At 47.4% G+C, this 27,997-nt stretch overlaps 1 protein-coding gene across 1 annotated transcript in view; it reads left to right on the top strand.

Moving 5' to 3' along the window:
• Window positions 1–20,714, top strand: part of PLPP4 (phospholipid phosphatase 4) — a 148,187-nt gene extending 127,473 nt beyond the window's left edge. Inside the window, exons 6-7 of the mRNA XM_027529170.1 lie at window positions 7,309–7,479; window positions 20,164–20,714. Of these exons, the coding sequence (XP_027384971.1) occupies window positions 7,309–7,479; window positions 20,164–20,363 (371 nt within the window). The 3' untranslated portion in view covers window positions 20,364–20,714. The remainder of the gene's footprint in view (window positions 1–7,308; window positions 7,480–20,163) is intronic.
• The last annotated feature ends 7,283 nt before the right edge of the window (window positions 20,715–27,997 follow it).

Here is a 27,997-nt window from a genome sequence, read left to right as displayed (position 1 = left end):
AATGAACTATGAATTAAGAAACTATGAATGAGAAACTATTTTAAGAAATTTGGGGCCAAAGGGATGTAAAAGTAGGTGTCAACACGGTGAAACTCAGTATCATAGGAGACAAGCTACATGACGGGTCATGTGCATTAGAATGGTCTCCTGGCTGTCTGACCCTCTCATCAGAGAGCTTCAGTCATCTCCCGAGTGGAGTGGGGAACAGTATCTCTGCTGGCCTTTCTCACTGGGTCTGTAAGTTTGTTCATTTTACCAGCTGAGATCATTTTACATCTGCTGAGAGCCGTAGGGGCTAAAAAAATGCTAAGAAGCTAGGAACCCAGCTCCAGAAATCTCTGTAAGCAAGCATGCAGTTATATAACTGAGGAGCTGCAGATTGCAAGAGTAGAGCTTAGGAAGGATTTTCTTTGAGGATGAAACTTTCTAGAACCAGGCAGAACTCAACAGCAGCTGCAGAGCTGGCAGAGTTAGGAGAGCAGTCACTCAGCACCAAGCTAAGCCTGTTACAACTCTCTGTGAGCTCATCCTCAAGATGGCTTTGTGAGTCGAGTGCTACTAACCCCATTGTACAGATGAGGAAACTGAGGCCCCCAGAGATGAGCTCACACGGGAGAAGGTGGCAGAGCTGAGTCCTGAAAGGTCTGCTTTTCTCAGCACACAGTACTCCCTCCTGTTGAATTGAGTATTCAATCCCTGAATCTCCTGTGTTACTTAATTTGTTGTTGCTATTGGTTTAAGCAACACCAACTCTAAAGCTTTTCAAGTGCTTCTTTGCTCTAGTGTAGAGAGAAGGGATAAATTGATGTCTATCACATTTAGCACAGACTTAGGGGATCATTTAGACAGTGGACCACTAGCATTGGAAACAGAATTTCAGTGTTCTCAAGTTGGCAGCCCACTGACCTAATCCTGTTAGTACACAGATGAGTTTCATGTGGTCTGTACTGTATTCATTTTCGATGAATTGTTCACATTTAAATGGAGACACTTCTCATAAATATCAGGGTTTCCCTCTTCTGTTAGAATATCAAAACTTCTGGGAACACTGAGCCCACGTGGCAGACACCAGCTTGAGCAGAGGGAAGGCGCTGCATCTTTAAATAGGCGAATGTTTCCGTTTTCCCCAGTCCTCACCACTCTCAAATGTCTCCCAATGGCGAGGCCAGGTATTAGTTGCCATTTATCACCACAAATGAACCATTGAATTTTTTTCCGAAAGTATCTCTTGGATCTGAGTGTCTAGCAATAGAGGAGTAATAGAAGACAGACCAAGAGGGCTTTCTGTTGCAAAAATGTTGACTCAACATCCAACTACTTAACTCATGCTCCCTATCTACCTGGCTCCCCTGGGCACGATGTGGTAGCCCCTTGTGGATCAGCCTCTTATTTTACAGAGCAAACTGAGGCCCAGAGTGGGAAAGAGACTTGCCTAAGATCATGCATTCAGTTAATGGCAGAGCCAGAATGGGAACCTGTACCCCACGCTCCCAACAGCACCCCACTGCTTGTTAGGAGTCTGCAGGGGCTGACCAGGCATGCATGTTCTGCATCCTTGGTTTTGGATGGTCTTGTGGAGATGTACTGGCAAACTCCTCAAAACACCCTTCAACATTAAAATTTATTCAGAGACTTCCCTGGTGGTCCAGTGGTTAAGAATCCACTTGCCGATGCAGGGGACATGGGTTCAATCCCTGGTCCAGGAAAATCCCACATGCTACAGAGTAACTAAGCCTGTGAGCCACAACTATGAAGCCCCCACATTCTAGAGCCTGTGCTCCCCAACAAGAGAAGCCGCCTCAGTGAGAAGCCAGAGCGTCGCAACCAGAGAGTAGCCCCCACTCACCGCAACTAGAGAAAACCCGCGTGCAGAATGAAGACACAGTTCAGCCAAACATAAATAAATTAATTGAAAAAAATTTTATTCCACTACCCAGTATCGCCTTTCTCCCTCTTGGAGAAGAAAATACTTACTCTTTGAGCATCATGTGAAAAAGTTGTACAAATTACCTCATTAGAACACAATTCCATTTGTGGTGTCAGCTATAATCAGTTTGGGGAAATTCATTGTAATTAGAGTAAAAAATACAACCCCAAAAGCTGAGCCTGTCCCCCTGATTCTTATCTCATTTGTTTTTAAAGCCTTTTCTTTGGAGCCAGTTTTCTCATTTCTTGCAGTCGCTGGGGTCCAAACCTCTTTCACTTGGTTTAAAGTAAGCTGGGGAGAAAAGGCAAAATGACTTTATTTCACCTAAGTGTGTATGTGTTAGTAGCTCAGTCCGACTCTTTGCCACCTCCTGGACTGTAGTCCGCCAAGCTCCTCTGTCCATGGGATTCTCCAGACAAGGATACTGGACTGGGTTGCCACCTAAGCTGACTCAGTAAATAGACCTTTCTTGCAAAGGGAATGTTGTAAACCTGTGACAGTTCATCTGTGTAGTCAGAGATGAGTCAGTAACTCCCTTTCAGAATCACCAGGCAGGCAGATAGCCCTGTTCAGGCCACATGCCTAGCATCACCACCTGGACCAGCAACTCGTATTGTGAAGTTTTGCTTATCTACTCTCATTGATGACAGCCAAGTGAGCCCCAAAAGTGCCAGAAACAGGTGGGGAAGCCACCCTCCTTCATCTGCTTCCTAGTTTAGAGGCTTCAAGAGTATTTTTACTTCTCACAGCCAGTTCAACAGAGAAATATTTACAATCAGCTGCTTCCTGCCAAGAAAACCTGCTACAGACTTTGAAAACAAGGGGCATATGCTCTTCCCTTGATCCATGTGAGTGCTTGTGTGTGTGTGTGTGTGTTCTAAACTCTGGAGAGCAAATAAACACGTTCTGAGCCCCCAGGAGGGGTCGGCTCTCAGCTTTCTCTCATACCATTATTGTAATCGTATTTCTGTTGCTAATAATGTTAACAAAATATGAAGGCATTTATCATACTTTATCATCTCCATCTTCCAAAATGCCCAGTGCTCTGCTGCATCTTTGAATGCTCGGTTTTATCTCCTAATCATGCTGGAAGCAGGGACCACGTTTCAGGGGGAAGGCAGACCCTTGGAACAAATGCCATCTCCCTGCTCCTCACTCGCATACCAGCTTCTGAGGCTCTTCAGTGTCTCACATGCCCGTTTCTTTGAGAAGAGAAGAAGGTGTTGTTTGGCTCAAGTTGGAAAGCATTTCTTTAAAAACCTTTCTGCTTTCTTTTTCTCCCAGTTGAACTTGAATCAAAGCCTTGGTAAGTCCCAGGATCTCAGAGCTGAAACGCTCACGGAAGCATCTTGGTCCCAAACTGCCAGCCTCAAAGGAGGAGGGGGCAGAAAACTGTGGAATCCTATGTGTTCAGTATAGTTTGATAGAGCCTAATTCTCATTCAGTTGGTATTTGGGAAAACAGGCGTTTGGGCAAAGTACCTGAGCTGCCCATGGCTGGGCCAGAAGGAGGTGCATCAGAAGCTCTTTGTCAAAGGAGCACATGCCAGTTCAATAACTGTAGGAATATCAATGAGAAAGAGACAAGCATAAAGTTTAACATGGAATCAGAGTCTGTTGTGTCAGCTAGACAAGTAAGGACACACCGTGCTGCTTTAGACACGCTGCCCGGAGGACCAATAGGATGTGTCGAAGGAGATCAGCTGCTGCGGGATGCCTGCAGGATCTAGGCTGTTGAACTCAGCCTTTAAAATTCCTTTGAACCCCTCTTTCTTTTCCAAGAGGGTTTCCCTTTGGCTCAGCTGATAAAGAATCTGCCTGCAATGCAGGACACCTGGGTTGGGAAGATCCCCTGGAGGAGGGAAAGGCTACCTACTCCAGTATTCTGGCCTAGAGAGTTCCATGGACTATATAGTCCATGGGGTCGCAGAGTCGGACACGACTGAGCAACTTTCACTTCACTTCCTTTCCAAGAAGCAGATAACTCTCCATTTCAGAGGACCTGCAGCATGGGCCCCACTGTGAGAGAGAGGACGTGCTTTGCCTGCTCTTCTTTGAGCCACGGGCCCCACTGTTGGAGCTCAAATTTGGAATCCAAATTTGAGTTTCTGGGGTCAGGGAGGTGACCTGGTGGAGGTCAAGGGTCTGGCCTTGGACCACATGCCCTAGGACTTGACCTTGGTGGGTTTTTAGCAGTCCCTTCTCTTGTCCATCTTGTGAATCTTTCCAGAGCTTGTTGAGTCTGGACTCATCTATCTTAAAGTCTCCAAACCATTGTTTATAGGGACACATACAAATTCCTGCTCAATATCCACCCTATACTTACTGACCTTGTTTTTAATATTGACAACTTGGCAACACCCAGGACTGCCTTTCTTCCAATTCAAATCTTGAAAACTTCCATCCATAACCCTGCAAAGCCTCAGGGCAGATCTTGGATGCTCATCACATTCAATGTACAGTCGTCCCTCAGTATCCTTCAGGGAATTCGTTCCAGGGCCCCTGCGGACACAGATATCCATGGATGCTCAAGATCCTTATATAAATGGAGCAGCAGTAGTTAGGTGGGTATACTGCTAGGCTGTCCGATTTGAACAAAGTCTATTACTCCTCCCTTAAGAGCTCAGAATGAGGCCAGTACCCACCAGAGCCAAGTCCCCAGCCTCTGCTGCCCACTCTGATGCCTCAGGGCAGAGTGTGAATGAAGAGAAGAAACAGAGCAAAATGGATGAGGATGGGGAGTTGAGAGCCCGTTGCACTTGCTAGGAAGGTGGCCAAATGGGACCGCTTTGGAACACACTATAAACCATCTATTAATAATACCCTTCATCATAGCAAACAATGTAGAACTGGCCTGGGCAATGCAGTTTTGCAGAGTTTTACTTTAAACAGAATATTCAATGTATGCTGGCACTGCTTTACTGTTTGAGTACAAATCATTATTCAAAAATATTTAAGTGCTTCATTTTTATTCCTGAGATAAACCTGGCTTAATATTGTTTTACTAATAAAAAAACAAAACCAAGCAATCCTGTTACCTTGTTTAATTTGATTGTTGAAAAAGTTCTGCTTTGGCATAAGCTTTTGTTCATACTTGGGGAACCCTATTTAAGAAGACACATTATTATCAGAGATAATTCATTAAAACTGCAGGTTATTCATATTTATATACTATAACCATGATTATAATGAACTTACAACTTAGAGTCCTGCTTTTTTCACTTAACACTGTATCCTAAGTATTGTCTGTAGTGCTACATTTGCTGTTGTTCAGTTGCTCACTCATTTCCGACTCTTTGCGACCCCATGGACTGCAAACCACCAGGCTTCCCTATCCTTCACCATCTTCCAGAATTTGCTCCAATTCATGTCCATTGAGTCGATGATGCTATCCAACCATCTCATCCTCTGTCGTCCCCTTCTCCTTCTGCACTCAATCTTTCTCACTGTCAGTGTCTTTTCCAGTGAGTCGACTCTTCACATCAGGTGGCCAAAGTATTGGAGCTTTAGCTTTAGCATCGGTCCTTCCAATGAACATTCAGAATTGATTTCCTTTAGGATGGACTGGTGTGATCTCCTTCGCATAGTCAGAATATTTTTCATGGCTGCATCATAATTCATTGAGTGGGAATAGTCTAGTTCTTTCTCTTTATTTTTTTCCCCATAATTACATAATAATTTTAAGCAGAATATCTTCTAGATATCCCCATGGTTTTTTATTATTTCCTGAAGATGGACTCTCAGACACATTGTATCAAGAGGATGAATGTTCTATAGGCCAGGCCTTCTCAGACTTCAGGGTGCACACAGCTCACTTGTGGATCTTGTGAAAGGGGATTCTAACTTAGTACGTCTGGGGCGGTTCTGAGGTTCTGTATTTGCGACTAACTCACTGGTGCCGAGGCTGCTGCTCAGGCTTCAGACAGTCTGTTAAAGTCCTTGATGCCCTAGCTTTAGCCCCATTCTACCAACTCTATCAAATCACTGTGTAGGCTGGTTGCCTAGGAGCCCTGCCCCTCAGGAGTATTTTCTGATCAAGAGGAGAGTTTTGAGTAGACTAGTGTCCAGAGGAGGTGGGAGCTGTAGCCCCTTCCCCCAAAAGAAGCATCTAAACTCACTCCTGGCTGCCATTACAATCACCTGAGGAGTACACACACACACACACACACACACACACACACACACGCACATAAATGCATGTGTGCACCATTAGGGTTCACTCCAGACTAGTGCAAATAGAAGGTTTGATAATGAGGTCTGACTACCAGTATTTTTGAAAACTTCCCAGGTTTTAAAGTGGAGAAGGCACTGGCGACCCAGTGCAGTACTCTTGCCTGGAAAATCCCATGGACGGAGGAGCCTGGTAGGCTGCAGTCCATGGGGTCGCTGGGAGTCGGACACGACTGAGCGACTTCACTTTCACTTTTCACTTTCATGCATTGGAGAAGGAAATGGCAACCCACTCCAGTGTTCTTGCCTGGAGAATCCCAGGGACGGGGAAGCCTGGTGGGCTGCCGTCTATGGGGTCGCACAGAGTCGGACACGACTGAAGTGACAGCAGCAGCAGCAGCAGCAGCAGCAGCAGGTTTTAAAGGTGATTTCCGAGTGTAGCCCGGGTTTGAGCTCTGTTGTTTTAAGTCCACAGAAGACTCACCTTAAATCTCACTGACTTCAACTGTGTATTAAACCTGACTAGATGAAAAGCTCAGGGCTTACCTACTCCACCTGACTCCACACTTTAGACAATTGATCCAATGAAGCTATGAGTTGCATTTGCAGTTCTAAAAACTAATAACCATAATTTCTGAGAGAAGACAAGAAATGTGTCACCACTGGCTTCTCTGTCAAACCCACTTTTCCATAGCATTTTCTGGTCCCATCTTCCTGAGCTAAAACTTACCAAGCTAAAACTCCCTTTCTTTCCCTCATTTTTCAAAGCTAAGCAGTCATCAGTCATTTGTTCTGCAGGCACTTTTATTCATAGAGAACTCCAAACACAGTATTAAAACTCTGTTTGCACAACCATGACCCTCAACCAGTCCATGAGCCCCTTGAGAGCAGAGACAGCCTCTGAATCAAGTTTTAATTTCCCCCACCTTGAACAATGCCTGTCTAGCACACAGTAGCTACCCCTCAAATCATTGTTGAATGAATGAGATTGAGTAGATTGTGATCGCATGCAAGCCTGAAAGGCTGTTCTCATTGTTGAAAGCTTCATACCAGCGTGGTTCTAGCAAGAGCACAGATTGCCAAGATGGTGTCTGGCGCCAACATGGTCTTGACCCTGGGGGTGTTGCAAGATGGTTGCCAGGATGCTCGGGTGCCCTGTGTCCCTGCCACGTCCCACCTGCTAGGGTAACACCTGCTGTTTGTCTTTGGCAGTTGCCTTTTCAGGCCTTGGCTTCACAACGTTCTACTTGGCTGGCAAGCTGCACTGCTTCACCGAGAGCGGGCGGGGGAAGAGCTGGCGGCTCTGTGCTGCCATCCTGCCCCTGTACTGCGCCATGATGATCGCCCTGTCCCGCATGTGTGACTACAAGCATCACTGGCAAGGTGAGTCCCTGCCCCGGGCCCGCCCGGTCCACACGCCATCTGCTGCTCTCGTGCAGGGATGGGGGGATACTTGCACCTACCGGGGGGAGAAGTAAGTGCCTGCTGTGAGAAACTAGAGTTCGCTGAAATGACAGAGCAGACACAGTTTTAAAGAAGATGCACCTGTTCAGGTGAGCTCTGGCCTTGCTGGGAACAGAATCAGAGCTCCTCCCATTCCTTCATGCTCAACTAGGCAGCTCGAGTCTTACCAGGAAGGCAGGACCTCAGGCACAGACTCAGATGTGACTTCCCTGCTGGATCCCTTGCCTCTGTTCTCAGACTTGGTGCCAAGTGGTAGTTGGTTCCTATTGCATTCACCCTGTAAAGGCATGTTTCTCACCATTGATGCTCTTCCAGAAGAGGTTTCCAGCCCAGGGATGGATGCCAGCAGCCACTGCAGGGCTGGGTGAGGCTCACCTATATGTTTCAGCCCTGGGGTGTCTGTGCCAAGTCAGAATAACACAGGACAAGTGAGGGGCTTGTTCTTGGAATAAAGCAAAACCGTGCCATGCCCCTCTGCAGATCAGCTGCAGCTCTCAGCTTGCCTAAACCACAGCAGCATCTGCCACGGCAAGAAAGGGAGCAGAGACAGAGGCAGTGTCCATAGAAGGCGTGCCCTCCAGGAGCGCAGGGCTTAGGGCTGTGTTTCCCAGAATCCAATACTCAGATCACCTTGACCAGGCCACTCCAACCTAGGAATTGGACTCTTGAGGGTGGGTTCGGAGTGACCGCCAGAAGTGTGCATTCTTAGCAAAGCAGTCCATTAATTCTGATGAAGTCTGAGAAGCACCATGGAGAGTTCCACTGCGTCAGCTTTCAGCAAACACAGTGCATGAAATGTGCCTAATCCTAATCCGGCTTCCCTGGATGAATGGCCTTCCACGATCTGTCTGTGGCCGGCCCTTCCTCTTCCTTTCCTGTCCTCCTGCCATCCCCCGGACTCACTCCCTTCTGCCCCCTTTTCTGACCACCCTCTTCTCACCTCTTCCCAGGTGTTTGTCCCAGTGGTAATGAGGCAGCAGTTGAGGCCAGAGGTGAGGGGAACTCCTGGTTGGAGGTGACTTTGCCCCATCTTCTCCAGGGGCCTTCTGCTCCTTCTCTGGCTTCAGCTCCACTTTCTACCCTCTTGAAAATCACACGCTGGGTGTCATGAGCTTCCAGCAGCAGCTTCAACCTGGGGGTGAAGGGTCTGGGAGAAAAGGAGGCTGATGCATGGTCTAGACAGGTGGAGGCATCAAGGAGATTTGAGGCCCTGCTGATGGGGGTGGTCAGTAGAGGCCCATTGGGCTACACCCTGAGCCTTGCCTTGTTCTCTGCTTTTATCAGTGACTTGGATGAAGTTATGGATAATGATCCCACACAATGGGGCAGGGGCAGGAAGAGAATTGCTGAGCCAACAGAGCAAGGGCAGACCCATCGCATCCTTGGAACTAGGAATATTTTCCACCAGAATCATGGTGGCGCATATGATTAGAGCATTTCCACATGAGGACTATTACGGGCTGGATGGCATTTCATGAACTGCTTCTCATTTATCCCTTGTAAACTGTAGTTTCTTCTTTTGAACATGGGAACAATAACCCCTCAACATTTCCCAGAGCCATTTCATAGACTAAATGAAATAATGGATCTGAGTGTACTTTGTAGATGAAAGTGTGTTGCACAACTGTGAATCAATATTGAAGTTGCTTAGTGCATCATTTCTAAAGAAGGATGTGTTGTGTCTCCCAAGCCACTGATTTTGAGGTGGACATGCTTTTGGCACATTTGTAAGCTCTGAATCCCTGGTTTCCACTTTTATTCCTCCACATTGGACCTGAGAAGTGATGAAGGATTTCAGAGTTGATATTTTGGCTTCATCTTGGAAGATAGTAAGAACCTTTGTGTAGTGATCTTGTCCTGAAAACCTAGGAAGAGAGGTTGGCCTGTCTTAAATGCTCTTTTGTTACTACTGATCTGTGGTTGGTGCATCATGAAAGGATGAAGAATCGCAGTTCTTGGCTTTGGGGAGATGCTGGACTTCATGCAGCTGGTGCCCCCAAGCCCTACTGGCAGCGGAGCTTCATGCCCATCCTATCCAACTGGCACAGAAGGGAACTTGGAGCAGTAGAGGGAGAATACTAATGCTCTGTGAGCTGATGGGAAAGCAAAGCAAGAGAATTTATGATCAGTGATGTGTAGGGCTGTACTTTGGGGGCGGGGAGGGGCAAGCCAAAATTGCATCATGGTAGACCCATCCTGCAGCCCAAACTGAATGTGCCTGAGTGGGTTACAGGTCATAGATGTGGCCCAGCTACTCGTTCAGCTGTGCCATCACCTGTTCAGCTCGTACCCTGGAGTTAGCCAGGAGCAGAGTGTGCTTTTCCTTGGATCCTCTAGTGGGCCCTGAGTTGGGTTCATTTTATCTGAATTCCCCTGTAGGAGGTCATCTGTCCTTGTCTATACCAGTGGTCTCAATGGGGAGCAACTGAACCTTCTAGGGGACATTTAGCAATATCTGGGGACATCTTCACAGATGGGATGGTGGGAGTGGTGGTGGCTGCTGGCATTTAGTGGGTGGAGGCCAGGGAAGCTCTTCAACATCGTACAGTGTATGAGATAGCACCTCCTCCACCGGGAAGACTTCTCAGCCCCAAACATCTATGGCCGAGGTTGAGAGAGCCCAACTACACCACCGCTCGGGCTTCCCTGGTGGTGCTAGTGGTAAAGCAACCACCTGCCAATGCAGGAGACAGAAGAGACACAGGTTTGATCCTTGGGTTGGGAAGATACTCTGGAGGAGGGCATGGTGACCCACTCCAGTATTCTTGCCTGAAGAATCCCATGGACAAAAGAGCCTGGTGGGCTACAGTCCATAGTATTGGACAGAATTGGACACAACTGAAGTGATTAAGCACACACACACACACACACACACCCCCCACATCTCAGCTCCATCTTTCTTTCCCTTATTACACGCTAAAAGCAGCAGTGTTCAATGAGTGGAAAATTTTATTTGTTCAACACTCACTTATTAAGGAAGTAATCAGGGAGGCTGCAGAGGTTTGCAGCTTGGAGAAAAGGTAGACGGTGAGGCCCTTGGCTGCTGTGTGGGAGGGTGTTGGAGGCAGGATGCCTGGCTGAGATTAACGAGGTGTTGTTTGTTGGTGTACTGAGCTGCCCAGTGACTGTGGGCGGGGGTCTTCCGTCATGATGATAATTCATGGGGAGACCCCTAGGCAGCAGCACAACCTGAGAACCTCTCATTATAGACTTTAGTTAACAACATTAATATTATGAGATTTTTATGACTCCATTTCAATTTTGATTTAAGCAACTGTATCTAATGTGGAAGTATATCCAATTACTCGATTACATATTCATATCCAGTAAATAACCCATAATCTCAAATGCTTTGCTCTGTTCATTATCATGGTTATCAACATCCTTCCGGTCTTCTCTGCCTTCCCAGCGCCACTCCACACGAGTCTGTTGTTTTATTAAGTGAGGAACATGGAGGGCACAGGCCATGGTCTGGAGGGGCAGTAAGACATGTAACAGGGCTTCTTCACAAATAAAATCACTGGATGGATTATAAATCTTTCTGTGGCTGAAGTTCTCCTTGTCTCTGTGACATGCTGGCTTTTGGGTCAGCTGGAAGTTAGAGTCCCTGGGTGATGTCAACGCTTCACAAAGAAGCTTACCTTTGTGATTAACTGTGTGTTTTCAGCATTAAAACTTGTAGAATTCCCATGCTGGGGGGAATATCTATGGAGAAAAACGCACAGAAAGAACAGAGCACCTCCCTGAACCATCTTCTGCCTCAGTTCATAGTCTCCTGGGTTTATGGTTCCTGTCAGTGGACAGTCAGAGCCAGAAGTGGCAGGAGTGTGTTGTTTTTTCCATGAATGGACATAACGCGCTCCTTCTACCCTCAGATCCTTGTATCTGGATCCAGTGTTTCCTTATGTGACTCCAGCTTGCAAGTAACCTTCTAGCCAACACTGATTCTCTAACCATAGCTCTCTTAAGCAGCCCTGGGTGCCTTAGGTAGTGTTTCGTCATAAGAAAGGGCACGTAGGTCTGAATGTAATCCAGAGAAACAAGTCTTAAGGGAGGAAGCAGTCATTTGTTCCCACCCAGCCTGAGGCCGGGACGCGTCCATGTCAGTCACAGACGCCATGTTTACTGGCCTCAAAATTCCAAGATGGCGCCACTGCTTTTGCCAAGTTTCCTGACTTGGCCATGAAGGGTCTGTGATGTGCAATGAGTTCAGGTGTAGTTTCTGGTCTCTGCAGATGGGGTGTTTGAGGATGAGGGCGCTGTGCCTACATGGAGAAGGAAATGGCAACAAACTGCAGTATTCTTGCTTGGAAAACCCCATGGACTGAGGAGCCTGGGGGCTACAGTCCATGGGGTCATCTGAGCAATGTAGCGAGCACCCTGCACCTAACTGTACCTGAACCACACTAAAAAGCCAGGCAGAGTCTGCTCCCTCCTTGCACAGTCCCATTCACCCCCTCCCCCCAACACACACACAGTTGAGGGACACACTGCTCACCAGTCCTCCCTGGGCTGTCAGAAACAATCTCTGCTGCTGCTAAGTCACTTCAGTCGTGTCCGACTCTGTGTGACCCCATAGACGGCAGCCCACGAGGCTCCCCTGTCCCTGGGATTCTCCAGGAAAGAACACTGGAGTGGGTTGCCATTTCCTTCTCCAATGCATGAAAGTGAAAAGTGAAAGTGAAGTCGCTCAGTCATGTCCGACTCTTAGCGACCCCACGAACCGCGGCCCACCAGGCTCCTCCATCCATGGGATTTTCCAGGCAAGAGTGCTGGAGTGGGGTGCCATTGCCTTCTCTATGAAACAATCTCTAGATTTTCTAAATGAAGTGACTTGAAAAGGAGACTTTGGAATGATATCATGCTTCCCACCAAAACCCACCAGCCTTACATAGAACAGGAGCACTAAGTTCCTCCCTCCAAGATCCTCCTTCCCAGGTGAACTGATCTCATCTCTTCCTCCTTCCACAATTGGCTGCCCATGTGGTGTGTCTGCATTCACATTTATCATCAGCTGCCAAATGCTGCTTGGGGTCTGGGGCCTCTGGGCCTTGGCTGCCCGTGAATCCACCATCTCTGCCACCATACCTAGGGCATCCCTGTGGAGGCCTTGAGCAGGCCCAGGCCACTCCCTTTCTGGGATCAGAATGCACTAAACAGGGACTGCCCTGGATGGGCCAGGGGTTAAGAATCCGCTTTCCAGTGCAGAGGATGCGGGTTTGATCCCTGGTCAGAGAACTAAGATCCCATATGCTGCGGGGCAACTAAGCCCGAGTGCCACAGCTGCTGAGCCCATGCGCCTCAGCTAGAGAGAAGCCCACCCACCACACGAATATCCCGCATGCCCCACAACTAGGACCCGATGCAGCCAAATAAGTAAATATTAAAAAAAAAATCCACTGGGCAGAGAGCATTGGGCCTTGAGAGGCTTTCTCAGCCAGGCTCCCTGCCCTCTGCCCTGGCCTCCGCATTGCTCAGTTCCCAGGGAAGACAGGTGTTGGCTGCTTCCAAGTCTCTTGACAACTTGGCTTCATTTAACAGTGCTTTCTGCTGTTGACTTTCTGTTCAAAGTAATTCCACAAGCCACCTTCCTTGCCCACTGTAGTTCAGACCACCATCACCTGCTGCCTGGGTTATTGCAGAAGCCCTGCTACTGTCTCCCCTCTTTTCTCCTCTGCCCTTCACACTGCAGCCAGGAAGAGCCTTTAAACCCTGTCACGTGTGGTGCCTGCTCCTCTGCCCCTGGGGACTCCTTGTGTCCATCAGCATCAAAGCCCAGGTCCTACAGCGACTGTGAGATCTGGTCCCGCAATTCCTGCTTCTCTGATGGCGTTCTCCACTGCCCCTCCTTGCTCATGCCGGTGCTTTCCCACCCCGGGGCCTTTGCACTGGCTGTCTCCAGTGCCCAGAATGTGCTTCTCTCAGATGTGTGTATGGCTCCTTCCCTTCCCTCCTCCTGATCTTAGCTCAAGTGAGGCTGTCTTATAGTGACCACTCTGTTGAAATCGCAGCCCAGTCCCCACATTCTCTGTGGTGTTCACCTTGCTCATCTACCACCTTCTGACAAACCCAGTCATTTCTTGCTTGCATGCTCAGTCACTTCAGTCATGTCCAGCTCTTTGTGACCCTATGGACTGTAGCCCGCCAGGCTCCTCTGTCTATGGGATTCTCCAGGCAAGAATCCTGGAGTGGGTTGCTGTGCCCTCCTCCAGGGGATCTTCCTGATCCAGGGATTGAACACATGTCTCCTGCATTGCAGGCAAATTCTTTACCACTGAGCCACTGGGGAAGCCCCAGTCATTTCTTAGGTATTGATTATTGTCTGTTCTTATCCACTTGAACAGGAGTCTGCACACTTCCACTGTAAAGGATCAGAGAGTCACTATCCTGGGCTTTATATGGGCCATGTGGTCTCTATGGTAACTGCTTGAGTTGGTGATGGTGGTGTGAACACCAGCCTATAAATGAATGGCTCGCATAGTTTGCTGCTCTCTGTACTGGAATATACTCTCCCTGTGGGGAAGGATTTGTGTCTCTTTTGCTGGTATGGCACATAGTAGGTGCTTGTGTTAGTTTCCCAGTTTCCACAAACTGAATAGAAGTTGTCTATTGTCAAGGTGTTGGTGGCCCCTCTCCCTCTGACACCTGCACGGGAAAGAGCTTTCCGTGCATCCTGCAGCTGATCAGCCCCAGATAGTTCTCCGCATCTGCAAGCATAATTCCAGTCTCTGCCTCTGTCTTCATGTGGCATTTCCCTTGAGTTTCTTCACATCACCTTCCCTCTGTATCTATCTCTGTGTTCAAATTTCCCCTTCCTATCAGCACACCATTCAGATTAGAGCCCATTCTACTGATCTCATCTGGGCTTGATGATCTCTGTACGGATTCTATATCCAAATATGGTTGCATTCTGAGGTACTGGGGTTTAGGACTTCAGCGTATCTTTTGGAGGAACAATTCTTAATGCTTAGCAGTGCTCAGTACATAAGTGTGGAATGCAGGAATTAATAATTTTGGTTAAATCATATTCCTTTCTTACTAATTTTATTTTCTCTATACACTGGTTTTCCTAAAATTATTCTTACTCTTTGTAAGTTCTTTCTTTTCAAAAATAAGCCAAAAAGTAAACTTCCAAAACCATCCACTCACTCATTCAGTATGTCTCTTGTACCTGTGTGTCAGGCATATTCTCGATGGAGGCACAGTATTGAGGCAGACAGACTAGGTGCTGCCCTGCCAGCTTACAGTGTAGCAGGTAGAGTGTGCATTCTCTGTGCTAGGTAAGTTCTTTTATAGAAGCTCAAAGTCACAAAAACGGGATGCATTATTAGTAGCAGTAAAAAAAAAAAAAACCAGAAACAATCATGTGAGGTTGTTGAGTTTTCCAGAAATGGTCTTTACCCTAGGGTCTTGGGTCATAAAGCCCAAGGCATACAAGATACCAAGTAAGCCAGCTGAGTGATGTTGGATGTTGCCATGGCAACAGGGAGGGATGTGTTCCTCCCAGGGACCTGATAGCACGTCATCAGAACACTTTCTGCTTGTCGGTGCCAGAGCTGAGTACTGGCACCTCTGTAGACCAGACTCCATGAGATTCTTTCCTGCCCTTCAACTTCATGAGAAGGGGTTGAGGTCATCCTCGTTTTCCAGGTAAGGACTGAAATACAGGTCGCCTGATTCAAAGTCTAGCTCTCTTTCTACTACCATTGGAGCCCTCTAGGTATTGATTCTAACCTCCCCTTTCAAATAGCTTTGTTGAGGTGTAATTCATAACTCATAATGCATAAATTCTCCATTTTAAAGTATGCAATTAAATGGTTTTTAGTATATTCAGAGCTGTGCAGTCATCACCACTGTCTAATTCCAGAAAATCATATTAGCCACCCCAGCCCCCAGCAACCACAAATCTACTTTCTTTCTCTATGGATTTCCATCTTCTGGACATTGCATATTCTTGGCATCACATAATATATGGCCTTTTATGTCTTGTGGTGTCTATTCTTTAGTGCATCTTGTAAATGCTGTTCAGGGCATCTCAACATTTACTGCATAATAACTGCTGGGCTGGGCTTCCGAGTGGCTCCGTGGTAAAGAATCAGCCTGCCAAGCAGGAGACCCAAGTTAGATCCCTGGGTTGGGAAGATCCCCTGGAGGAGGAAATGGCAACCAACTCCAGTATTCTTGCCTGGGAAATCCCATGGACAGAGGAGCCTGGCGGACTACAGTTTGTGGGGTCACGAAGAGTCAGACACGACGTAGTGACTCTGCACCTACACACATGCACACAACTACTGGGCGTGGGGAGATGAAGATGAGGCACTCAAGGGGCAGTTAACACTGACAGGTAGATGTGAGCCGAGAGCTGCACAGACAACAGCCTAGAAAGCTAGTGCAGCCCCTGGTCCTCAACAGAGCCCCAAGGGGCCATGGAAAACCGTCTTCTCCAGCCCACACCAGAAGCCTGGTCAATTTATGTCCTATAGAACTGTAAAGACACACCTCTCTGGGAAAAGATGGACCACTCCTTTCAGTTTCTCAAACTGGCCATGCCCCTTCCTTCCTCTGCCAGGAAGACTGCCCTGCCATCCCTGCCTCCACTTCCTACCCCGCTGGTTTGCACCTGCTCTTCCTGCAGGGCTGACCCGTGGATCTTGTCCTCAGCAAAACTCCCCCGATCCAGACAAGCCAAACCACTCTGCGGGCTGATCTCACAGACCCGCCTCCTCCTTCCTGGCGCTCACCACAGCTGCCGCTCACTGGTAAGACTGTCACTTCTCAGTGTCCATCTTAACCCCTAGGACTGGGAACACATCTCTTTTGTTCAGCCTCGTGTTCTGGTACTGGGCATCACTCCTGACATCTGATCCCCTCGCAAAATACATGATGGATGAATGACGTCGATGCTGAGTGAGAAGACCGTGGCTTGTGTACTCTGGGGACACGGAGATCCACACACTCCCCCTTTGAGCCCTCCAGTCCCATGCGACCATATTTGGGGTGAAGTCAATCCCAGGCAGTTTTTTCCCTAGCAAGGGCCGCTTGTCTCCTGCCTGCTTTTCTCTAAGCACATGCTGTACGAGATGGGAATGGGATTTCATTAAATGGCACTTAATGACAATCTCTCTCTTTAAGTAAGTCATTTTTTAAATCTTATTCACCATCTTTGTGATAAACAAAGCCCTGAATAACTGCTGAGAAGGTGCCTTTGCTAGACCTTCCATTGCCCTGCTGCTGCTGCTAAGTCGCTTCAGTCGTGTCCGACTCTGTGTGACCCCATAGACGGCAGCCCACCAGGCTCCCCCGTCCCTGGGATTCTCCAGGCAAGAACACTGGAGTGGGTTGCCATTTCCTTCTCCAATGCATGAAAGTGAAAAGTGAAAGTGAAGTCGCTCAGTCGTGTCCGACTCCCAGCGACCCCATGGACCGCAGCCTACCAGGCTCCTCCGTCCATGGGATTTTCTAGGCAAGAGTACTGGAGTGGGGTGCCATTGCCTTCTCCGATGCCCTAGTTGCTTCTAATAACTATGGTGGCACCTACAATACCACTTCTAACTCATTCCATTAAATGGGAAAACAGCGTTGACGGCAGTCACATGCTCGGCTTGCTGCCGCATCAGTAAGCTCGGGGAACGTACATTCAGAATGACTTGATATCTTTTGGTCCATGATGCACCTTGTGCATGTGACCAATGCCTTGTCACAGAAAATAAAAGTCAAGTGGCATTATTTATAGGTTTCTCTGCATGGTCTGTTCAATAGTCAATGACTCAAACACAGATGTCCTGGGTCATTTCAGATACTCATAAAAGTAATACCCCATAGGCCTGTTCTCTGGGGTTATTAGAAAAACAAAACAATGGTGTGTCCCTAAGACTTTGTGCATGAAAAAGCCTGGCACGTTCCCTAGCACGGGCTCCTGCCCATAGGTGGTATGAAGTTTCTCAATTTGAGGAACTTGGTTTAATCACATTAATTATGCCTCATGACCCCACAGAGGAATTCACAGTAGTTACTACTTTTCAATTTCTTGGGTGACCATTTTTTTTTAAGTTCATGAATTTATTCAAAATGCTATGAAAGTGTGGCCGTGCTAAAGAGATGACAACTATAGACTGTTGAGTTACTGTGTGAAGAGAAGGATGGGGAAGGATTAGAAAGTCCCCAGTAGTGCTGGGAAGATCTCCTGGAGGAGGAAATGGCAACCCGCTCCAGTAGTCTTGCCTGGAGAATCCCATGGACAGAGGACTCCGATCAGCTGTGGTCCATAGGGTCACAAAGAGCCAGCCATGATTGAAGTGACAGCACGCAGTGCTGGAGAGGAACACAATAACAGTGATGGGCACTATTTTTTTTTTTAATTAAAAAACATTTTTTTGGCTACATACTACAACATGTGAGATCTTAATTCCCTGACCAGGGATCAAACCCTTGTCTCCTACATTGGAAACACAGCATTAACCACTGGACTGCCATAGAAGTCTGAGACTATTGTTTTAGATACTGCATTTCAAGGTCTTATTTTGTGGCATGCACTGTTCAGAAGCAGATCTCATCAAATCACTGTGATGATAAAATGACATGGATATTGAGATCTCCATTTGAGGCTGGGGAAACTGAGGTTCAGAGGTGCAGTGACTTGCCCTAATGGGGTCTACAGTGTCTTTGTGATGGATTTCTCAGCCAAGAGGATTCTCAAGTCCGAGGTGAGAATAGATGCTGGATAACTTACTGTGGCCCCAGGCATCTGCTCTGGGAGCAGAGCTGGGCACTGGGGTTTCACTGTATCTCACAAGTGGTCCTCCCCACCCCTCTTCCTTGGTGGCTACTCATCAGGGCCAAGTGGCCACTAATCTCTTTTCCTCCTCTTTCTGCCAGGTTGCACCATGTTTGCACTCCTATGCAGAGGAAGTAGCCACAGTTATTCAGTTTCTCTGGCCTGTTAGAATGACTTTTGTTTACAAGTGACATTTTATCCCAATCAAGGATATGACCTATTTTCTGAAGATGCTCAGCAGAGTTTCATAATGATCTGCAGGCTGATCTCAGTAGGTTGACCCTGGGGACCAAATTCCTAGAACATTCATATGAGAAAGACTCTCAGCTGCCAAGCACTTATTCCTGGTGAGGGAACTGAAGTTCAGAGAGGGGAATGGGGACAACACCAGACAGTAACCAGAGCCTAGCCCCAAATTACTGTGCACGTATTCATTCTTCCGGGCTTCCCTGGTGGCTCAGTGGTAAAGAATCCGCCTGCCAATGCAGGAGACATGGGTTTGACCCCTGAGACAGTAAGATACCCAGAGAAGGAAGTGTTAATGCACTCCAGTATTCTTTCCTGGAAAATCCCATGGATGAGGAGCCTGGCAGGCTACACCCTTGGGGTCGCAAAAGAGTTGGATACGACTCAGCGACTAAGCAACAGCATTCATTCAGCCACTTCCCTTCACCAACTTAATTCTGCAGATGAGCAAAGTGCTGTTCCAGGTATTGAGGAATCAACAGCCAGCAAGCCTCACAGAGCCCCTGCCCTGGTGGAGCAGAGACTCCAGTGTTAATGTTACGTCATCACACAGCTCGACACACCACTTGCTGTTCTCATCCCCAGGAGATGAGAAAGTGTATCCCTGCCCATGGCAGGGGTGGGTGATTCAACAAGATAATGACGGTGAAAGTGGAAAGCTCCCACTGGAGGATGACACTTCAGCCTGGCAGTGACCTTCACAAGAAATCAAAGTTTCTCTTGGCAGGGGAGGTTTTTCCATTGTGTTAGGATCTTTTTGGCAAGAATAAACCCAAAGACACAGTTTAAAGGGCATGCACACACACACACACACACACACACACACAGTGAGGGTTGTTGGGGTGGGCCACTTTCATGGGGTCTCTGGTGGACACTAGCTGAATACCTTCTTTAGCATGGGGTCCAGAGGTGGTGGAAGGGCCTGTTTTGCCCACAGGTTCCCTCTCCTACCTTGTCTGCGGGGGCCCCCCACCACGTCTTCTGACTTGATAAAATCTGCAGCTTGTAGAAGGGTTTAGGCCCCTCCCACTGGGAGTGTCGAATTTGCCCACCCTGGTGCAGCATAAAATGTTGTATTCACTTTGTGACTCAGAAGTTTTACTCCATCCCTGGGAAATCACTTAACTTTGAGGAGGAGGCCAGCATGCCCGCTGGCTTTCCGTGGTGCACCAGCAACATTGCAGGACTCCAGCAGAAGCTTGCTAAAGAAAAATGACAGCCCCCGAGGGTATTTACATCCCATGGAGATGGCTGGAATTATTCTTCCAGAATTTAGAATTGATTTTCAAAATCAAGAATGCAGTTCTGAGTTTGTGCCGTGCGCTGCTGCGTATTCCATCAATAATGAGAAGAATCAAGTGCACACACAAAGGGGATGTTTAAGTTCTAGAAATGGTAAGGGTTTGCGGAGGCCACCAAGACGTACACCTCCAGTGTCGTTTCTCTCCCCTTCCAGTCTTTCGAGGGGTTTCATCAGCAAACCAGTCACCGAAATCGGTAGGAAAGTGCTTTCTGGAAAACACAGCTGGCCTCATTTGAATGAATCATAATGCATTTCTCCTGGTTCTGCTCTTCTGCCCTAGATTCGTTTGTTGGCGGCGTCATTGGCCTCATTTTTGCCTACATTTGCTACAGACAGCACTACCCACCTCTGGCCAACACAGCCTGTCACAAACCCTACGTCAGTCTCCGAGTCCCGCCCTCGCTGAAGAAAGATGAGAGGCCCACGGCCGACAGCGCGCCCAGCCTGCCCCTGGAGGGCATCACCGAGGGCCCTGTATGACCCAGACCTCGGGGGATGGACTGAGCCCAGGCCACGCTCCTCCACCCCGACCTCATCACACAGTAGAAGAGGTTTTCTGTAACATGTTTCTCATCCGTTGTTTCTCCAAGTTCTCCTTCCGCTCCCATTTTGCCGACGATGATCCTGCTACATTCCACGTCTACTTTCAACTCTCCTGAACTGGTCAAGAGAAGGGCCCAGGAACATTTTGTGAGAGACATGTGGAAGGAGGCTGCCGGGGTGGGCGGGTGCAGCTTGGTCGATTCCTCCTTCCGAGATGTTTGCCGTCACGGCCACCGTCCTATGTTTTCATGGTTGTAAAACATAATAAAACCTCCCACCTGGAAGACATGGTGTTGGCAGTCCAGTGCACAGATCATTCGGGGCTGCGGTGAGTTTCACATCCACCAGGGTGGAGAGCCGGCCCAGCTCTAGCTGTGGTGGTTCTAGGTACTGAGCTGTGGGCGGAGACTGACAACCTTTGAGAACTGTCAGCTGATTACAGCTCTGAAATGGAGTTGCAGCCTGGAGCTGCAGCCTTGACATTGCTAGGGCTCTTTGAATCACTGAATCTGTTACCAAGTCCAAGCTCAGCCTGGTCATCCCACTGAGCCAATAATTGGGAGACAAGGTGTTGAGGCAAGGAATAGTGACTTTATCTGGAAAGTCAGGCACCCAAGGAGATGGTGGACTAATGCCCTACAGCACTGTCTTACGGGGTGTGCGTGCTAGTTCCTTTTATGGAATAGAGGGAGGAGGTCAGGGAACAATGTATGAAGGCCATCAGTCAGTTCAGTCACTCAGTCGTGTCCGACTCTTTGCGACCCCATAAACCGTAGCACACCAGGCCTTCCTGTCCATCACCAACTCCCGGAGTCCACCCAAACCCATGTCCATTGAGTCGGTGGTGCCATCCAACCATCTCATCCTCTGTTGTCCCCTTCTCCTTCTGCCCTCAATCTTTCCCAGCATCAGGGTCTTTTCAAATGCTCTTCGCATCATGTGGCCAAAGTATTGGAATTTCAGCTTCAGCATCAGTCCTTCCAATGAATATTCAAGACTGATTTCCTTTAGGATGGACTGGTTGGATCTCCTTGCAGGCCAAGGGATTCTCAAGAGTCTTCTCCAACATCACAGTTCATAAGTCTTACAAAATATCTCCTGGTTTGGTCATCCTCGGGGAGGGAATGTATTAATTTCTTCTTTCCCACAGCCATTCACACATGGTCAGGGCAGGGAGTTTCCTAAGACACTTTTAACATTCAGGCTGAGGGGCAGGGTTCCCTGAGGCAGGCCATTATGTGTGCTTATAACTATAAACAGCAATCCTCTCAGTGATTATAGTAACAAAAGGAACAGAAAACAAAGATTAAAGTAAAAGAAACACCAATGTGGAGTCAGATTTTGTTCTTCCCTGTTACAAATCTAGAAGGAAATGAGATGAATCATCTCACACATAGGTTTCTACCAGACAGGAGGAAAATAAAGATTGAGGGTATGGGGAGAGGGTCAAAGCAGTGTTCTGAGGGTATGGCTGAGGGTACCATATCCTTTCAAGGGAATGGCTGGGTGATGCTGGAGTAAAAGCAGCCTCTGGGTAGGAGTTTTTCCCCTTTAGGGTCCTGGTGCACAAAGGGTTCATCACATGGCAGCATCGGGTCCCCAATCCTATCTGGCAGGTGGCGTTTCAGCGTGCTGAGGCTCCCGCAGAAGGTGCCAGAACAGAAACAGAAATATGCTGTCTCTGGCTCAGCTCTTCTCACCGTTTAAAGGTGGCCAGAGGAGAACTGTGTGCAGTCTGAGTACAGAGCCCGCCGCTCCTCAGCCAGCTTGTTCTTTTCAAAGCAGCGAGCAACCTTCCGTTCAGTTCTGATCAGACGTGCCAAGTGCTTCTCCAGATCCTCCAACTGTGGGATGCATTTCTGACGTTTGAAGACTGTCACTTTCCAGCAGTTCCTGTAACAGACTGCATCTGTAGGGACTCGAGTGGCTGTCGAAGCGGTCGCCTGTGTAGCTCTGCCCTGAGCATGCCAGTTAGAACCATCAGGGTGTCTTTGATCAGCCACCTCAGCTGTGGGCTAAGCCTAGGAGTGCCTGTACCACTTGCAAAGATCTTATCAGGTGAGCTCCAGTGCAGCTCCCTAGAGCTATGGTCCTTTCAACCCTGTGTCCACACCCGCCAGGGAGCAACTATTCTATTGTGGGGTAAGGGGAGGGGAAGTCTTGAGGTCCTTCCAAAGTCAGATATTTTTAATTTGCAGCAGTTACATTCATGAGTAACTTTGAAAACACATATGAGATACTTTAAAAGCTAAATCACAGCAATTCATAAGACAATTTAAAATCTGACTTCCCTTATTGCTCAGTGGTAAAGAATCTACCTGCAATGCAGGAGACAGAGGAGATGGTTTGATCCTTGGGTCGGGAAGATCCCCTGGAGTAGGAATGGCTACCCACTCCAGTATTCTTGCCTGGAAAATATCCCATGGACAGAGGAAACTGGCAGGCTACAGTCCATGGGGTCGCAAAGAGCTGGACGTGACTAAAGAGACTAAGCATGCAGCAATTTTAAATGCAAAGCCAAAATTCATATAAAATATAAAAATTGAAACAGTATTCTGATCTAACTAAAAATTCTATAATTTTGAAAATAAAGTCAAATATAAAAATACAGGGAAAGAATCCTTTTGCTACCTGCTGTTAAAAACAATCCACCCAATGCCGCCCTTATATTTCTTTGATCCTGGTTTTCCCCCTACTCTGCATTACAAGCAGGAGGAAAGTGAGAGAACCACACTTCAGTTAATGATGATGACTTAACATTCTGGACCATGAAATGTAAATTTAATATAAAAACTTACATTTAACAATAAATGGAAGGAAAAGTAACAAAGCACAGAGCATTGTTAACGCTGATGATTATTAAATTGAAAGTTCTAAGACAGGCCATGTAAAAGCTTTCATTAAATTGTAATTAAAATCACAAAGGGCGTAATAACATGAAGTGTATGGCAGCATCCTTAGGAGACATAATTACCATGATGAGCCAGTTCACAAAAGGCAGGTGTTTTGTGGGTGCATGTGTTTTAATTTCATGCTCTATTAAGATGAAGGAAATGTAGCATCACAAAGCATTAATAAAATGGCTGAGACTGAAGTCATTTGTTCCCCAGCCCCTGGTCTTTTTTGGAAGTGAGGGGTTACTAATTGAGTCTCTGGCAAAGCAGGTTGGAGACGGTTCGCTCAGAGCCCAGCCAAAAGCTGTGATCCGTGAGGCGCTTCCCTCCCCTTGTGAACGTGCTCAGTCCATCTGCACTGGCTAGAGCCCTGTCCTGTGGCCAACCAGAAGTCAGGGGGCTTGGAAGGGAGAGTCCCCATCATTTTCCTCTGCTCCCTTTCTCCAGGTCCTCAGGTTACTTGCACATGGAGGCATGGTAGTTTTCTTGTTCATCTGGTTACTGATTCCCAGGCGCCACCCCAGAGCTCCTGAATTAGACGCTGGGGAAAGAGAACCCGGAATCCGTAGTGAGGACTCACAAGCACTTCTCAGACCCCTTGCCTGAAAGGCTTTCTCCTGCCTCCCTTTCCCAAAGAGGGACAGGCTGGAGGGGCAGGAGACTAGTCTATGGAGCTGTTCTCAGGGCGTCTTCTCTCTGGGAGGGAAGGGTCTCGGAAATGATCATGTTCTTTTCTTTTCTGTTGGTATTTCTGTCTGTGCTGCATGCTGTGTCCCATGGAGCCACATGGACTCTGAAGTCCAAATCCCTAGCGTCTCCCTTGATGTTTTTTTTTCCCCTGATTCCCTTTGTCCGAGGCATAAGCAACACCTCTTGGTTTTACCTTCAAAATACACCCCACACTTCCCCATGCCTCACTCGCCCACTTCCCCCCCGACCTTAGCTGTGGCCACCCTAATCCAGGGGGTCACCCTCTCTCACATGAATGGCTGTGATGCCTCCTACTTACCTCACCACGTCCACTTCTGGTGCCTAATCCACGATGCACTCAGGAGCCAAAGTATCCGTGTGTGTGTGTGTGTGTGTGTGTTGCAGGGCCCAGCCCTGAGACCAGGTAATTATCCTGGGGCAGGAGCTGTATGAAATATATGTAATTCACAACTCACACAGTTTATTGCACCCAATTAGCACACGACACAGGTTAGACAGAGTAGGGAAAATAGAACCAGTGGGTAATGAGCCCTCCCAGGAGAAGTCCAAGAAAGAGATGTCTCTGCACAAGCTGTCAGGCAACAGGGCACAGGGCGGCTTTGTCCAGAGCAGCTACCGGCAGCCTGGAGTCGGGTCCTTTCAGCAGAAGAGCCTTGTAGCCACATGACTTGGGGGTCTTTTTTGAAGGAGGAACAGGGGAGGGTTCTTGGCTCTAACAGTTGTCCCTTCTGTTTCAGTGATGTATGTGGCCCATCAAACTTCTTATCCCAGGTTCTCCCCTTAGTTTATCTCTCGTAGACACCGACAGTCCTATTGCAGGTGTTTCAAAACAACACACATGGACGTTCATGATGACCACTGTGACCCTGTTTTGCGCTACTTAACATGTCCTAAAAACATGGCTTAAACCCTAAAAGTTCCACAGAAAACAAATCACCTCATAACTGTGTTCTTTTTTTATTCAGGAATTATTTATATTGGGCTTCCCAGGTAGCTCAGTGGTAAAGAATCCACCTGCCAACGCAGGAGACTCAAGAGATGTGGGTTCGATCCCTGAGTAGGGAAGATTCCCTGGAGGAGGAAATGGCAACCCACTCCAGTATTCTTGCCTGGGAAATCTCGTGGACACAGGAGCCTGGCGGGCTACAGTCCATGGGGTCACGAAGAGTCGGACACGACTGAACCACAATATTATTTATATAGGATAAACTCACCTTTTTTGAATGTCCAGCTTTTTGAATTTTGATCACTGTACACAGCTGTGTGACCACCACCACTGATTAAAGTGCTCCCTCCTCCTGGAAGTTTCCTTCTTGCCTCTTTTCTCCACGTCCTCCTCCATCTCTAGTCCCAGGCGACTGTGGATCTGCTTTCTATTGTAAGGTTATACATTTTCTGCATGCATGCGTGCTAAGTAGCTTTAGTCATATCCAACTCTTTGTGACCCTATGGATTGTAGCCTGCCAAGCTCCTCTGTCCTTGGGATTCTCCAGGCAAGAATACTGGAGTGGGTTGCCATGCCCTTCTCCAGGGGATCTTCTCGACCCAGGGATTGAACTTGCGTTTCTTACATCTCCTGCGCTGGCAAGCGGATTCTTTCCCACTACCACCACCTGAGAAGGTCTGTGCCTTTTCTAGAATGTTGTATAAATACAGTCACTTAATATGTGGCCTTTTGTTTCTGACTGCTGTCTGCTTTTGCCATCTAGCCTCCTCCCTCACATCTGCTCTGGCTGCCTCCTCTCTGTTCATAAATCAGCTGAGTAGTTTATCGCCTCTGCATCGCTGTGCCCTCTGCACCTAGCAGCTCTGCCTGGCTCTTCCTCTTTCTCTTCTTCCTGGTCTCAACTCAGATGCCTTCTCCTCTGAGCATCACTCACCAGGCCAGTCTTCTACTCTTCACTCACATGCACACACACACACAATTATATTTTTCTCTCAGGTTCTCCTATTAAGTTCCTTCATGTCACAATTATATTATTCATATATTCTTACATGTTGAATCACCTCCCTTAAAGTTCATCTGTTGAAGTCCAAGCCCCCAGTATCCTAGGATGTGACCTTATAGGGAGAGAGGGTCTTTACAGAGGTAACCAAAGTTAAAATGAAGTCATTGTTGTTTTTCATTCTCTCAGTCATGTTCAACTCTTTGCTACCGCCATGGACTGCAGCATGCCAGGCTTCCCTGTCCATCATTATCTCCTGGAGGTTGCTGAAACTCATGTCCATTGGATCAGTGAGGTCATCCAACCATGTCATCCTCTGTCTCCTCTTTCTCTTCCTGCCTTCAGTCTTTCCCAGCATCAGGGTCTTTTCCAATGAGTCTGCATTAGGGTAGTACTAATCCAATATGATCAATGTCTTTATACAAAGGGGAAGCTTGGAGACAGATCTACACAGAGAGAAGACTGAACGAAAGCCACCATGGACACGCCAGGGAGAGAAGCCTCGACAGACCCTTCACTCACAACCCTCAAAGGACCCCACCCCGCTGACACCTTAGCCTTGGACTTTTAGCTCCAGAACTGTGAGATGATGGGTTTCTATTGTTTAAAGCACCAGTTTGTGGTACTCTGTTACTGCAGCCTGAGAAAACAAATAGATTTTTTTCCATTCTGCCCTCACCAGAGTGTAGGTCTGGTGGGTGCACGGCCCCATCTGTCTTGTGCACAGTTCTGTTCCCAGGGCCTGGCACAGAGGAGACCTTGATATGTTGCTGAATTAGTGAATGGGAACATCCTCTTACTTTTCCTCACCGTTATCCTTCTAAGGTTGGCTCATGAAGTTTAAGTTACCTACTCAAGGTGACACAGCTAAAAGCAAGAGAATTGTTGATTCCTGGTCCCACATCATTCCAATTATTCCATAGTTCCCTGAGGGCCAGCTTGAAAAAAAAGAAAATCTACCAGCCTCCCCTTCTCGCAGAATATGGAATGCTTGTTCTCCTTAAAGTGCTTCAGAAGGTTCATATTTGTGCTGTAGCCTGCCTACATGCATGGTCAGTCTTGTCCAACTATTTGTGACCCCACGGACCGTAGTCCAGCAGGCTCCTCTGTCCAGGAAATTTTCTAAGCAAGAATACTGGGGTGGATTGCCATTTCTTCCTACAGGGAATCTTCCCGAGCCAGGGATTGAACCCAGGTCTCCTACATTGCAGGCAGATTCTTTATCACTGAGCCTCTGGGGAAGCCCCTGGGCTGTGGAGGGAGAAGCAAAAATAACAATGAAACAACATATCAACCAAAACTAGATACCTTGAAGGAGGTTGTTTTCATTAAAGGAAGCAAACCGACCAACTTAACCAAAGACTTTTTTTCTTAACCTAAGTATTGACATCCCACTATTATCCCAACCCATCCTCATATGATATAATTTATTACAATTTGATTTTTTAATTTTTATTGAAATATAGTTGATTTCTAACGCTTTGTTAGTTTCAGGGGTAAAATGATTCAGTTATACATATATATAAGGGCTTTCCTGGTAGCTCAGCTAGTAAAGAATCCACCTGCAATGTGGGAGACCTGGGTTCGATCCCTGGGTTTGGAAGATTCCCTGGAGAAGGGAACAGCTACCCACTCCAGAGAATGTAAAAAAAAAGACTATCTCTCTCTATCTATATAGACTCTTTTTTTTTTACATTTTCTTCCATTAGAGGTGATTACAAGATACTGAGTCTAGCTCCCTATGCTGTACAGTAGGCCCTTTTGGTCGTCTATTGTATGTTTAGTAGTGTGTGTATTTTAATTCCAGTCTCCTAATTCCCCCTCTTGGGAACCAGATGTTTGTTCTCTGGGTCTATGATTCTATTTCTCTTTTAGAAATAAGTTTATTTGTATCCTTTTTTAAGATTCCACATGTAAGTGATATCATATGATATTTGTCTTTCTCTGACTTCATTTATTATGATAATCTCTATGTCTATGTTGCTGCAAATGGCAGTTTCATTCTTTGTATGGCTGAGTC

Source organism: Bos indicus x Bos taurus, chromosome 26 (assembly GCF_003369695.1).
Source record: "Bos indicus x Bos taurus breed Angus x Brahman F1 hybrid chromosome 26, Bos_hybrid_MaternalHap_v2.0, whole genome shotgun sequence".
Lineage (NCBI taxonomy): Eukaryota > Metazoa > Chordata > Mammalia > Artiodactyla > Bovidae > Bos > Bos indicus x Bos taurus.
The sequence above is the reverse complement of the archived record's forward strand: the minus strand, read 5'-3'. Positions and strand labels throughout refer to the sequence as shown.